Source organism: Acomys minous (genome assembly GCF_964271855.1).
Source record: "Acomys minous genome assembly, chromosome: 3".
In the NCBI taxonomy this organism is placed as follows: Eukaryota; Metazoa; Chordata; class Mammalia; order Rodentia; family Muridae; genus Acomys; species Acomys minous.
In genome coordinates this window covers 44,766,921-44,780,277 of record NC_140485.1, presented here as the reverse complement: position 1 = coordinate 44,780,277, position 13,357 = coordinate 44,766,921, and the positions used below count along the sequence as shown (strand labels likewise).

General features: G+C 39.6%; 1 protein-coding gene across 14 annotated transcripts in view; it reads right to left on the bottom strand.

The window, feature by feature from the left end:
• CD44 (CD44 molecule (IN blood group)) overlaps positions 1 to 13,357 on the bottom strand; it is an 85,712-nt gene that overhangs the window by 25,757 nt on the left and 46,598 nt on the right. The window contains exons 6-12 of one of the 14 annotated variants that reach the window (XM_084774979.1): positions 11,876 to 12,001; positions 9,455 to 9,568; positions 8,001 to 8,126; positions 5,384 to 5,497; positions 4,808 to 4,924; positions 1,786 to 1,914; positions 110 to 235 (exon numbers count right to left, since the gene is read on the bottom strand). The exons of 3 other annotated variants lie outside the window; for them this stretch is intronic. In XM_084774979.1, coding sequence (XP_084631105.1) covers positions 110 to 235; positions 1,786 to 1,914; positions 4,808 to 4,924; positions 5,384 to 5,497; positions 8,001 to 8,126; positions 9,455 to 9,568; positions 11,876 to 12,001 — 852 coding nt within the window. The remainder of the gene's footprint in view (positions 1 to 109; positions 236 to 1,785; positions 1,915 to 4,807; positions 4,925 to 5,383; positions 5,498 to 8,000; positions 8,127 to 9,454; positions 9,569 to 11,875; positions 12,002 to 13,357) is intronic. 10 more of the 14 variants (XM_084774987.1, XM_084774988.1, XM_084774986.1 and 7 more) reach the window with 10 other exon arrangements.

Sequence of the window (13,357 nt, the reverse complement as noted above, 5' to 3'; positions counted from 1 at the left end):
GCTTAGGAAATTTGACGGAGCTAAAATCAGTGGTACATTTCAAAGGGAAAAGGTACTTAGTTGATTCCAAAAGAGCCATGATATATTAAAAAGCCTCAGAGGCCATTACCCTTCCTTTCTGTTTGATGGCCTTGTCTCATTGGGTGTGATATTGGGTCGAAGAATTCAGTCCAGGAGGCATCCTCTTGACTCTGTGTTGTCATTCTTTGACTTGTACGGCTGTTGTGGGCTGAGGCTGTTGTGACCATGAAGTTCAAACAATTGTCAAATGTTAATTGGTATTTGGTCAGGGATACATGGATTTTTTTAAAGGCTTTATTCTCTAGAGAAGATAGTGGAAATAGCTTTCTAATATTGAGTACTGTCTGGTACTGAGTACTGTCTAGGACTGAGCACTGCCTAGGACTGAGGACAAAGGAGCTTCATCAGTTTAGAATGTTTTCCCAGGTGCAGCTTCATTTTGCTCATTTTCTTGGTCACCCCCGTGTGAGTTGGAGGAAGCGTAGCATTACCAAGTGCTGTAATGGACAGAGCGTGAGTTACAGGCATCAGGGGAAGATGAAGTAACCCTGCCACAGTCCCTACAGAAGGAGGTGTAAGAGCTCCAGTGCATGATGTCACTCCGAGACAAGCACGTCCCACAGCGAAATGCACAATGAGTTGGCGGTGATCCACAGAAGACAGAAGGTAATAGTTTCCCAAGTGATATGCGTGAGAGTGCTCCTCATCACAGAAGCACAGATGGAGTCCATTAGAAGCATTGCCTTCCAACAGTGAAAAACGGCATGTGGGAACCGTGGTCTATGCCTTTGCTCCATTCTGTGCCACTGTAGATGTATAGGAAGAAAGATCACAATAGCACCCCCTGGAAACAAGCACACCAAGGAGCTAGTCACCAAACCCGCTGTTCTGCTGGTGATTCATTCCCAAGTTGCCATGCACAGCAGAGAAGTTATGTATCAGATTGTATATTGCAGATGGAAACATGGAGATATCTCCCACTGATACCAGGTGATAACGTGGAATTCACATGCTTTGCAGGGCAGGGTGAATCCCCACACTTAATCACTCAGACAGAAGAGTCATGCATGGGAGCTTGCAGAGACACGTTATCATCCAGCATCCTTCAGAGATGATAAGATTTCAGTCTAATTCCCACAAACCCGCAGTTCCAGAATAGAAAGAAATAGCTTGTTTGTAATTGAGATTAAACAGTTGTATATTGGAGGAGATATTCAGAACAGGTAGGAAAACTGAGTGAATGACATAACACAAGTGTCCTCTCTCAATCTCGCTGTCTCTCTGTCTCTCTGTGTTTCTGTCTGTCTCTGTCTCTCTGTCTCTGTATCTCTCTGTCTCTCTCTGTGTGTCTCTGTCTGTCTGTCTGTCTGTCTGTCTCTCTCTCTCTCTCTCTGCTTGCATCTAATTCCCCCAATACTGGATTTTCAATAAAATTCTTTCTTATAAGCCTAAAGTTTCACATAAATATAAGGAAAAAGCAGTCTCACATTATATAGTAAATAATTTTTGCAAAGCAGCAAGGGGTTTTTCATTGGATAGGGTCTCTGTCATTGTCTCGTTAGGCAGTGCCTCAAACTGGATATAAAAGACACACTCTTAAAGACAGACTGTCTATTTCTCTCATGTGCTTCTATCTATGCCTGGCCAGGAAGCTTGTTCAGAGCATTTACAGTCTGTAATGTATTAGGACACTGAACAGCAGGTTCTTTTGGTGCAGTGTCTTCAGAGGGCAGTCTCCACCCACGTTATGAAACCCCCCATTACCAGTTGTCCCTTCTGAGGCACGCAAGTCTTCCCTTGACGTGGGTGGGTACGCCCCCTGCCATTCATTCGCAAACCACTTCTCCTGCTGGGTAGCTGCTTCTTCTGCCGTATTATTAGGAGCTGCCCAAGCTGTGAGGAGAATGCTGGCAATGAGCCGTATTGCCCAGCTTCTAAACAAACCCTCTGATGTGTCTTTTTACATTGTGGGCAGGGATATATAGATACATAGATTATACATATATACATACATACATACATACATACATACATACATACATGCATACATGATAGGTAGATGGATAGATGGATACATAGACACATAGATGCCTAGATATATAGATACATAGATATAGAGACAAAGAAAGACAATAAGAACCAGAGGAGAAGCTACTAATATTCTGGAAGGTAGATTTTAGAAATATAACACTCAATCCATTAGTTTTCCAGATGGGAAAACAAGTTTTATTTGCTGAAAATCATGCACAAAGAGTATCACAAAGCCAGGACTAGACCCTAGCCTGTGAATTATGAACGCTTACTATCATTCTTGCTTTAATACTGTCTATGGCCTCACATATTCTACCAGGGAGAGCTTGTGTTGGGAGAAAAATCTCCGTGTTCCAATAATTGTGCAGGAGGAAACATGTCATGTAACAACTCACACCACTACTGTAGTAGGAGACCTTTGCAAACGGGCTGAATAACCTATAGTGCCACTCAGCAGAACGTGCTGGTGTGCACGCTGTCGGGACGCCCGGGATGGTACTACACTGCTATTATGTGATTGCCTAGGGACATTTGAAATTGCTAAAATCTCTTCTTAACAAAGCTAATTCAGTGGAAGAAAACACCGTTCTAGCCAGCAAGGGAATTATATAAATAAAAACAGTATCAGACAGGCTTAACCTTTCAAGCGCTGTTTTAAAAAGTCAAGATGACTGGGATAAAATCCCGTCAGGGTGCTTCTTGGAAAAGTCAGAAAGCCACTGACATTTTCAGCATTAACAGCCCATAACAAATTTCTGATTCATCGGGAAAGCTAGAGCATATAAATTGCCAAACTAAATTAACTTTTGTAACTTAATGAAATTCACTGTATCTCATCAACTTAGAAAATGATGTGTGTGATTTTGTAAAAGCAAATATATTTTCTAAATGGAACTCAGGCTAATTTTGCTTTGCATTTTTCAAACCATTCCTGGTATTAACTGATTGTTCAAAGAAAGGAAGGTGGAATTGTAAGTTATTTTATATTATTTAAGTCACTATATCTTGGCAAATAGTGAAGTTAGAAAAGTTTTGAAAAGTAAAAATCACTGTTAAAAAGTAGACTGTCATGTTACTGAAAATTTAAAGAATAAAGAAGTACATGTGCATGCTCAGAAGCATACATATATGTCTACACTCATGTTATCTCTTCTGGTATAAGTATAATGATCTTTCAAGTGCCCAACCATGCCCTGGCACTTTCAGCACAGTCAGGAATGTATTAACAAAACAGGACTTCCACTGCAGACCATAAGGGATGACTCTTTTCTAGAAGTTGTAATGTCTCTGGATGAAGTCATGTGCATCTTGCAAGCATTGATGATAACTTCTCTTTGTTAGGTACTGTATTCTTAAATATTCCCTAGTAAACATGTCCCTTGACCATCCTATTTTGACATTAAATGTGTTAGTTCCAAGCTTCTTAATTAGCATTCTGCTTAAGTGCAATGTTTGTTTGTTTTTTTGTTGTTGTTGTGGTTTGTTTTTGTTTTTGTTTTTGTTTGTTTTTTCGAGACAGGGTCTCTCTGTGTAGCCTTGGCTGTCCTGGACTCACTTTGTAGACCAGGCTGACCTCGAACTCACAGCGATCCGCCCGCCTCTGCCTCCCGAGTGCTCGGATTAAAGGCGTGCGCCACCACGAAGTGCAATGGTTTTACAGTAACTGATAAGACAGCTGATAGACTGCAGAGGGGACTGGAATGGGTTCTATTCTCAAGAGATGTCTGTTTCCTTTCTATGCTTTTTTTGACAGTCTGTCTCTAGGTTAATTCAACCTTTAATCTTTATGCATATATCAAATTTGCTGGGATAAGGAATAGAATACAATGGCTGTCGGACATTCAGTACAATGCCCAGGACTTATTAATGCATGCCTCCAACTTTTCCTTGACTGCCTGTGAACACATCCATCAATCCAGGAATTCATAACCAACTTTGGTTCCTAAGAAGCTGTTTCTTACATTTCCCCTTTAATAATGTTCAAGTATATGAAAATCATGGTTGAGCCATAACCTTTATAATGCTACAAGATATTATCTTAAGGATCAGTTGTATTCCAAATTAGGTAGACATTTCTCTGAGATACAGATGAATACATTTAACTTTTTTCTTTTTCTTTTTTCTCTTATCCTAGCTTTATAATCCAGTGGTGAAACATGAGATTGGTTTGTTTGTTTTTTTTTAACTTGAGATACTTGTCTTTAAGTGGAAATAACAGTAGGAGCATCAGGACCTTTCCCAACTTGCCCCGAGTTTTTTTTTTTTAACAAAAGAAGGGTAGCTTAGAATTTGAAAAGAGACCACATGAGGCACTGACTTTCCTCCAAGGACACAGGTGGCATCATTCTAACACAGAGCAAGGAAAAGAGTATGAAAAAGAAAGTGGGTCTATCACAGGTCTTCATAGAAGATGGAGACCTCCAAGACCTGCTCTCTCTTCAATTGTTCCCTCCAGATCCCACACTAAACACCTGAAGGGAACACTCATATCACACATTTCTGAGAACACAAACCAACTACCAAAACAGAATGATTAGGAATCATTAATACAAAGACAGCATCTCACATCTACTTTGTAAGCATTTTAATCTCTCGGAAAAATCTGGCCACTTGGCATCTTTCTTTCTTATTTCTGAAAATGGCCCTTTTCAGGCTCTGCAGGTAAATTACTGTGTAGAGACAAAGGATGAGGCCAACACTAACCAACATCTTTGATAACTTGGGTACCAGAACTTCAGAGCATCATCTTTCTTACTTGTGCTAGTAGCATGTGGGCTCTCCTCTTCATCCTGATACTCATGGTGATTGAAAGGAGGCTGCGGGTCCTGGGTCCAGTTTTCTCCATGAGCAATGGTGCTATTTCTGTCTATATCTGTCGTGATGATGGTTAACTTTTAATCAAATAGTCTTTAATACTCCTCTTCTTCAGTTAAACTAAGTGTTATCTACTGGGGCTATGCTTAAGCACTATCTCTGAGTACTTATTCTCAATAAATCTGAGTGATTTCACTAATATGTCCCCTGAGAAAATGAACAGATACGAAATTCTTTAATGTTGCTTATTATTCCAGAATAGCCATTTTGTCAGAGGCAGTATCATAAACCATCCAGGTACATTCATTTTTACAGCAAAGTGGCATAAAGTAACTTATGTCCAGGTAGTATGGCTGATAAATGACCCCCATGTGGCATGATATACCCTCATGAAAGTTTGCTAAGGATTTGAGATGAGACATTAATTAAATTTCCCACTTCACCCAGAGGTTTGACCTTCACAGCATCATAAGCTTTGAGTAAAAGTATCGTTAATGAAATGTGCATAACTCATTACCAGTCATCGTGGTGGTTGTCTGAAGTCGTACTTCTGGGTTTGAATGGATTGGCTTCCACTGGGTCCAGTCCTGGTTTTGTTTTGTGTGGTCAGAAACCCGTGGAGTGGATGCAACTGTCATAATGATGATTGAGGCAATTAAGAAAAATGTTATTTCTTGAACCTTCACTGCTTGCTTTGCACATTTCTCTCTTCTGTAGTTTATGTAGCAGCTCATCTATACAGGGCTGTATAGATGGTAGCGTGGAAATAGAGGAAAAGGAGAGATCCTTCAGCTTCATCCACCATGTTGCTTTGTATCTCAATGTCCTTCACATTCTGTCTTAGAATATCTTTGGGTTTAGAACATGAGATCTTCTGGATGAAGTAGTCAAGGATGTTGCGGCAGCAGGAAGAACAGGTTTGAAAGCATTACCCCTCCACCAAGAATGACCAAAGACCAAAGATGTGAAGAGTTTTGCTCAGTCATGCAAACTGTAGGAGCCTTGAAAGTCCAGGCCATTTGTTGGTATCACTGGCAGGCGTGCTGACTGTAGATGCTCAAGCTGAGGAAGTTGATAGCTCACTTAGAACATAGGAAGCACCATCGTGCTAGTGATTTTACTGGGGAAAGAGATAACCACCAGAGCCAAAGCTTTCCTGTAGTTGGGTTTTGGAAGCATGTCTGCCTCGTAGAGCCATTTGGCTTAGCTACCTTTTTTCTGAACATATACCAAACACCCATGAGAGTCCCAATGAATACAGAACATGATATAAACAAGCCATTTACAGCCAATGAGAGAGGACCAAGATGAAAACGTTTATAGAAAAGAGCCATAAGTAACCATCCACCATCAGCACAAATACTGAAAAAACAAAGACATGTCAGTTCACCGGTGCCCCAGCAGCATGCAAAATAGGAAGCCCAGAACAGGAAGTGCAAAAAGACCCATTTTGACCAAATCAGACACAGTATTTTTTTTTTTTTTTTTTTTTTTTTTTGTGAATAGGCTATTTGCAAGTTCATCTTCCTTCAAATAATGTTTTGGTACTCAGATAACACAAAACCATTTCGCAAGTTAAGAAAATAATTTAGAGTCGTTAACCACAGTTCTAGTACGCTTGAAAAACTGATAGTTAGCCCAAGCCTCCAGAAGAAATAGGGCATCCTGTTGAATTAAGGGGTATAGGTGGTAGGTAGAACAGTGAACTGAAATTGAATACACACTATAAAGATGGAGGTGTGGTGGTATGAGGACTTTATCTCCCAGAGCCTCATCAAATAACACATTTGCAAGGAAGCTACATCCTCAACCCAGAAGACACTGCCATAGTTATGCTCAATATGTGAGGTTCCTTGGGTTCTTTTCTTAAACTCCTAAGCTCTGCAGAGGCATCCAGCCTGGGGGATGATACATCACTGAAGTCTCCAAGGAGAAAATCTGGCTTATCTCTAGTATTTGCTGTATCATTGATACACACTTAGATGTCTTTCAGCCACAAGCTGCCGTTAGATTCCTCCTCCCTACGTGCTATTCACTTGGAAATTAAACCCTCCCATCTTAATAGGATAGATGAAATTTTTACTGTCTATGGTTGCTGACAGAACACCCCTAAATTCTTTCTCCAAAAATTAACTGAATCAGGTTTATGATTCTCATCTTTTTCCAGCAAAATCTTCTAGGGGAATCAGTCATCTGGCAGACCAGGGTGTTTTTGTCTACAGTCTTCACCTCAGTGTCCTTAGAAAGTTTTGGGTTTTGTTGCTGTTGTTGGTTGTTTGGGTTTTTGGTTTGTTTGTTTGTTTGTTTGTTTGTTTGAGATAGGGTCTCTCTGTGTTAGCCTTGGCCATCCTGGACTCACATTGTAGACCAGGCTGGCCTCAAACTCACAGCGATCCACCTGCCTCTGCCTCCCAAGTGCTGGGATTAAAGGCGTACACCATCACACCCAGCCAATTTGGGCACGGTTACATAGTGGTGTCACTATTTGGTTTTAATAATTGGCACTGTCTTTTAAGACTGAGCTGGCACCAGATCTTCCTTCTACTGTCATTCTGGTATATTGGTGTCCAGGAAATTTGTTGGAACTTTTGAATTTTTTTCCATTTGGTCATTATCATTTTTTTTTATCAATTAATGTAGTTTTTGAGCTGGGAATCCTGTGTTTTAAGCCATTCTAGGGCCTCCTAAGTTTTCAATCAGTGTCATGCCCATCTTCCTAATCATCTCTCTCTTAGCGGTCCATGAGCCTCGCATAAGCAAAAGTTCTGGCCTTTTCATCTGTGTGTTACCGTTGTCTGGCACAGCAGGGACACAGGTGAATATTTGCTGTAGTGTTTTAATATGCCATCCCTCAGCCACATTTGATAATGCAAATATTCTATAAGAGCAGACATTGATAAGCAGAAAGGGAAGAACACGAGCTGTCTGAACTTTATGAGCTGTTTTTTTTCCCTAGCAATGTGTTTTCGCTTCCATTTCGAACATCTTATTTTCTTTTTCACAACTCTCATCAGAATGGAATTAAGGTAAAAATCATAGGTTTAGTCATTTTTTCATTTCATCTGTTTCCCAAGAGAGATATGTCCCTCAGAAAGCCTTGCATAAATGGTTCTACCGTATTTGATTATTCTTACTGGTGCTGGAGATAAAATCTTCATCATCATCAATGCCTGATCCAGAAAAACTGGGGTATTTGTCTGTTTCATCTTCGTTTTCCTCTTTTGGCTCCCAGCCTGCTTGGTTGGTATTTGAGTCCGTACCTGTTGTGGTGACTTGCATTAGTAGCTGAGCTGGCTGCCAAGTAACCCATTTCACCAAGGAAGAAAGTCTGGCACGGGAGGTATCATGGAGTTCCCAAGAATTTAAGAAGAAAGTGAGAGAGTAGGTTTGTTTATCTGTAAACCCTCATCACTGAAGCTAATATGTGGCCCTTAAGCAAGTTGCAATGATCATTACAATTCAACATTCTCTTTAAGGTAGTTAAGCAACAACTATAGATACTCTACCAAAGAAGTTAGAGCAAAAGACAACAAAGCACGGGCCCATGCAAATTCCCCCTTGCACTCAAATATCTTTCTTATTACCTCATTAGCATGTTATATTAAAGCTAAGATGCCAGGGCAAGAATAGGAAGGTTTCACATATCCTGATTTGCTCTTTCACAACACTTTCAGGAATGTTACCTAAATGTCATGTTTCTAAAAACCCTATAGTTACATTCATATCTATAGAGTTCACTTTTTCTTTTATTCTTACTTTTGATCAGGGTTATTTGATTGTATGGCATAAAGTGTTTCATTCACTGGTTGTATGAAGCAGGGGCTTTCATTCCACCATTTCTAAAAAGGTGCATGTTCTTTCTCAGTCTTCAGTATCAGACCCTGTGTCTCCAATGTAGATAGACACAGGAGTTGACAAGATTTCGCCCATTCTCAAAAATTCCCACAGAGGGGGAAAAGGTCAACTAGCAGGAATGTTCTTGCCAATTATTAACCAACCAAAAGGGGTCAGAAAGGCTGATGACACTGAACAACAGCCCAAATGTTGAGGCTTTCTCACTTTCAATCCAGTTTTTAAAAATCAGCAGTTACTGCAAAAGATGTCTTTTTACTAAAAAGAATTCTTCTAGCGTTTGAATGCAACACAGGCTTTCTTATGGTATAGCTATCTGGCTTTATTAGTGTCCAATCCAAGACTAATTCAATTGATAAGAATTTTCTATATTTTGGTATCTATGGCTATGTCATTTTACATTCTCAAGAAAAAGTTTTTAATTTTGGTAATTTGAGGATATGCCCAGATACTCTTTAAGAATTGAAATGCTATCACCAAAGACTTGCCCCACTTCCTAGTTTCCTAATTAACTTTATTCTAGGCTATATAGATTTCTTAAAAGTATAGAGAAGAAAACCATGTATTAGTAATATTAAATCAAACAGACCTATCTAAGAGTTCATGATCTTCCTAAATTGACACACACATTTGTGAGACAGAATGGCGTTTGGGCTTTAACCACATCCCATAGGTTAATGAGAATTATTAAAGGCTGTCAAGCAGGCATATGGTACACAATATCTATAATCATTACCAGGCATCTTCGTTGTTGTATGAAGATGACTCTTGGGCTCTGATGGTTGAAAAAACCATGAAAACCAGTTCTGGGCTTCTTGCCTCTTGGGCATCAAGGCTGTTGTTACCAAAGCTGATTGTTGAAATGTTAATTATCAGTTCTAAGAAATAGCACTGTAAATGTTTTCACTCTTTTCCTACCCAGATTATCATCTATTCTTGACATAGATGGCAGAAAGAAAGAAAGAAACAAAGAAAGAAAGAAAGAGAAAAAAAGAAAGAAAGAAAAAAGAAGTTCTGTTTCATTCAGGAACCCAAACTGAAGTTCATAGAACGTCAGATATGGAGGGACCTTAACTGTCAAGTGGTCCACACCATCATCTTAAGATGAAAAATCTGTGTTGGACACTTGTGTGAAGTCCACTTGGCAGAAGATAAGTCTCAAAAATTGCATGAGAACTAGCTGAAGTTTCAGTTTATAAAATAGAACAAGAATTGAATATTTTTCTCCTTTTCCATGAGGCCTGTGGTGAGAATTTCAGAAATAGAATGGTCTTCTAAAAGTAGAAATATCATATCATATGATTAGAAAGATTGGTTATAGTAAGCCATTTAAGGCCCTCTCCAGATCTGAGTGTTTGTGATTTTAGTGGCCAGATTTAGAAACCCAAGCCCTTTGACATTCTTCATGATTGAAGTTGGCCAACCAATACCATTCCCCATGAGGTCAGGGGGATGATATCTTTGCCGGAAGTCACAGGCATGTAACCCATGAATCCCAAGTGCAAGCGAGAATGGGACAGGAAGAGGACATAGACGATATCTTTCCACCTTTGTCCAAGAAGGGCGCACATACCCTAGAGCCATTACCACAAATCATTTTCATGTCAACAATGTACTTTGGAAGAAAGAGCCGTCAATTTTCAGTTCCATTATGAACCAAAAAAAACAGGAAGAATTCACCAGTGATTTCACCAATACCAAAGCAACAGACTTGATTTGAACACTCCCAAAGACTGCCAATTATGTTGTCCTGACATAGACAGACATACGAAATAATAGGAAACAAATTAAAAACCGGGATATGATCAAGCAGAGAAAGTTGGAGCCATCAATAAATTATCAAGTACAAGAATTAGTAAAAAAAAAAAAAAAAAAAAAAATTTTTTTTTGCCAGCTCTCAGGAAAGCTCAGAAACAATTCAAAAGAAACACAGCCACAGAGCCCTTTTCCTTCCCACTACTCATCCTAGGAAGATACGTCATACACATCCAGATATACAAACAGCATATTCCTTATTCTGCCATCTCTCCCCACCACCCTCCCACCTCAGTATGATATTAATTACAGTGATGTAGTAACCATATTAGAACATCAGCAGGAGTTTCTTACATGATTGTAGAAGTGTCTTATAAGGTAAACAAATGTATAAGGGCATTTTTCTATTTTCATGACACCCTTTCTGCAGAGAGAATGCTTATTTGAAAACATGGCTGTATTATCTGTCAATGTAAGTTAATAAATGAAGAAATCTCTATTACCTCCCATCATTACATTCACAAACATCCTAATGTTGAGATCCTTTAATACAGTTCCTCATGTTGTGGTGACTGCAACCATAAAATTATTTTTGTTGCTACTTCATACCTGTAATTTTGCTACTGCTATTACTGTTGTTGTTGTTTTTGAGACAGGGTTTCTCTGTGTAGCCTTGGCTGTCCTGGACTTACTTTGAGGGCCAGGCTGACCTCGAACTCACAGAGATACATCTGTCTCTGTCTCCTAAAATGCCTGGATTACAGGCGTGTGCTACCACAGCTGGTTTTTGCTACTGTTATGAATGGTAATGTAAGTATCTGTGCTTTTCTGATGGTTTTAAGCAACCCCTGTGAAAGGGGCATTGGATCCTCAAAAGAGTCTCCACTCAGGTTGAGAACTGCTGTTATAGACTGGCTCCCTTTCCAAGCCCTCCCCACACCCACGGCAAAGCTGCCAAGTAAAAATACTTAAGAGCTAATGATCAAATATGCCCAGAGCTCATTTGTAACCCCTAGACTTTGATATAAAGCAACAAGTCATGTCATTTCTTAGTGCTTTCAGAAAAGGTTTTCAGTGTCAAAAAAAAAGTCTATGCTTTTTATTCATTGATCATTACTTCCCTTATGTTGATATGATCATTTGGTCAGTAGATGTCTTTCTAGGGGTTCTTGCTTGAGTGACTCTCCTAGTCACAGGAAAATTAATCTGACTCTGTCTCTCTCTATATTGCCAAAATGAAAGTAGAGCATTTAGGAGACAATAGATCCATAGATTTCTGTGGCTGCTGAATGACACCAGAACTGGTTGTCAGCAAAGATACTGTCTATATATGATAATGAACATCCATCCTTCTTAATACCTCACTGAAGACAGGTGACAAGCAAAAAATACGATCATTTACCTGTAGTTGCTGTCGTTGTGGGCTCCTGAGTCTGAGTCGTGGATTGTGAATTACCAAACCAAAACCACATCCAATTACTTTGTTTCTGAGTTGCTGCATGGCTGTTTGAGTGCACAGTTGAGGCAACTAGATTAATTATGAAAATATTGTTTAGTGAGATTCACCTGCCCTCTATAAACCTGTGCTATTTATTATAGAATGAGGATTAAAAGGGGGAAGTTGAGGCTACTTTATCTTTCCAGACGCCAGCCATCTCACAGAATCTCTGGACAGCATCAAGAAGGCAGATTAGGGCATGAATTTCAATGCTTCTCAGTCTTCTACTCAGACCCCCTCAAATTGTGTCCAGAGCAAATTCAAGCAGCAAATTAACTGTTCTTCTCCTGATGGCATCCTTCTACCACCATCTGGAGGCCTTCAATGTAGCATAGTTTACAATGGCTTCCATTAATTTGTCTTCAGACGTTCTTTGAGGGTGTCTGCATTTTTTTCCGTGTGCTCAGCATTGTACACAGGTAGCTTGTGACAACTGGCATTTCAAAACTCCACCCACACTCATCAAACACAACTTAAATTTTATAGTTGTTCAAGAATTTTGTAAAGCGTGTGTATTTAAAACGCTGTCACTAGGTAACGCTTCCTCCAGCGTCTATCTATCCCTTTCCCACATAGAACTGATAGAAATGAAGAACTGTTGAACTCTATTCAAGTTGGAGAATGGATAATAAAACTATTCTGTAATTTAAAAAAAAAACTTCTTTCATCTGACTTTCAAGTTAACTGGTGTCCAGAATGTTCCCCCATAGAAACAAAATGCCAAATGCCATTGGGATAAATGTCCGAATCATCTGGGATTTTAAAAAGAAAATGTTTTAAATCAAACACTTCTCTGAAAATCTAGGTTACGGTCTTCTCATAGTGATGTTGGTTCTTGCATACCATGGACAACCTACTGAATCACATCTGGACTCTACTTTAGAACTGGGGCATCCATCACACACACCAAGCGCTGAAGATCACATTAGTGAGAGCAGAGACAGAAACTAGCTATTCACAGTGCACCCACAAGAGTTCTCAGACTGTCCACTATGGAAAATTGCATTGAAGACGCATTGTTTCTGGCCCTCACCCAGAAGTACCCTGGAAAAAGCAGCTAACAAGGAATGGACACACTGAAAACAAAATAAGCACTATTCCATCTTCTTAAATGAAGTTGTACGAGAGGAGACAATGAAAGAAGTGTCATCTTAGCCACCAGTTTCCAATTTGCCCCACCCAAGTAAGATCATGCAAGATGAAAAACAAATTATTCATTTGACACCCAGAAGACAGGAAGTAGACCTTTCCAAGGCAAGAGACTATTTTCTAAATTAGTTTAGGCTTCTTGATTCCAGAGAATTCCAGATGACCAATAAGAAAGACCTGATGACACACCTCCAGGCAGATGCTTCCAAAAATAACATTTATAATAAACAGCCAGTG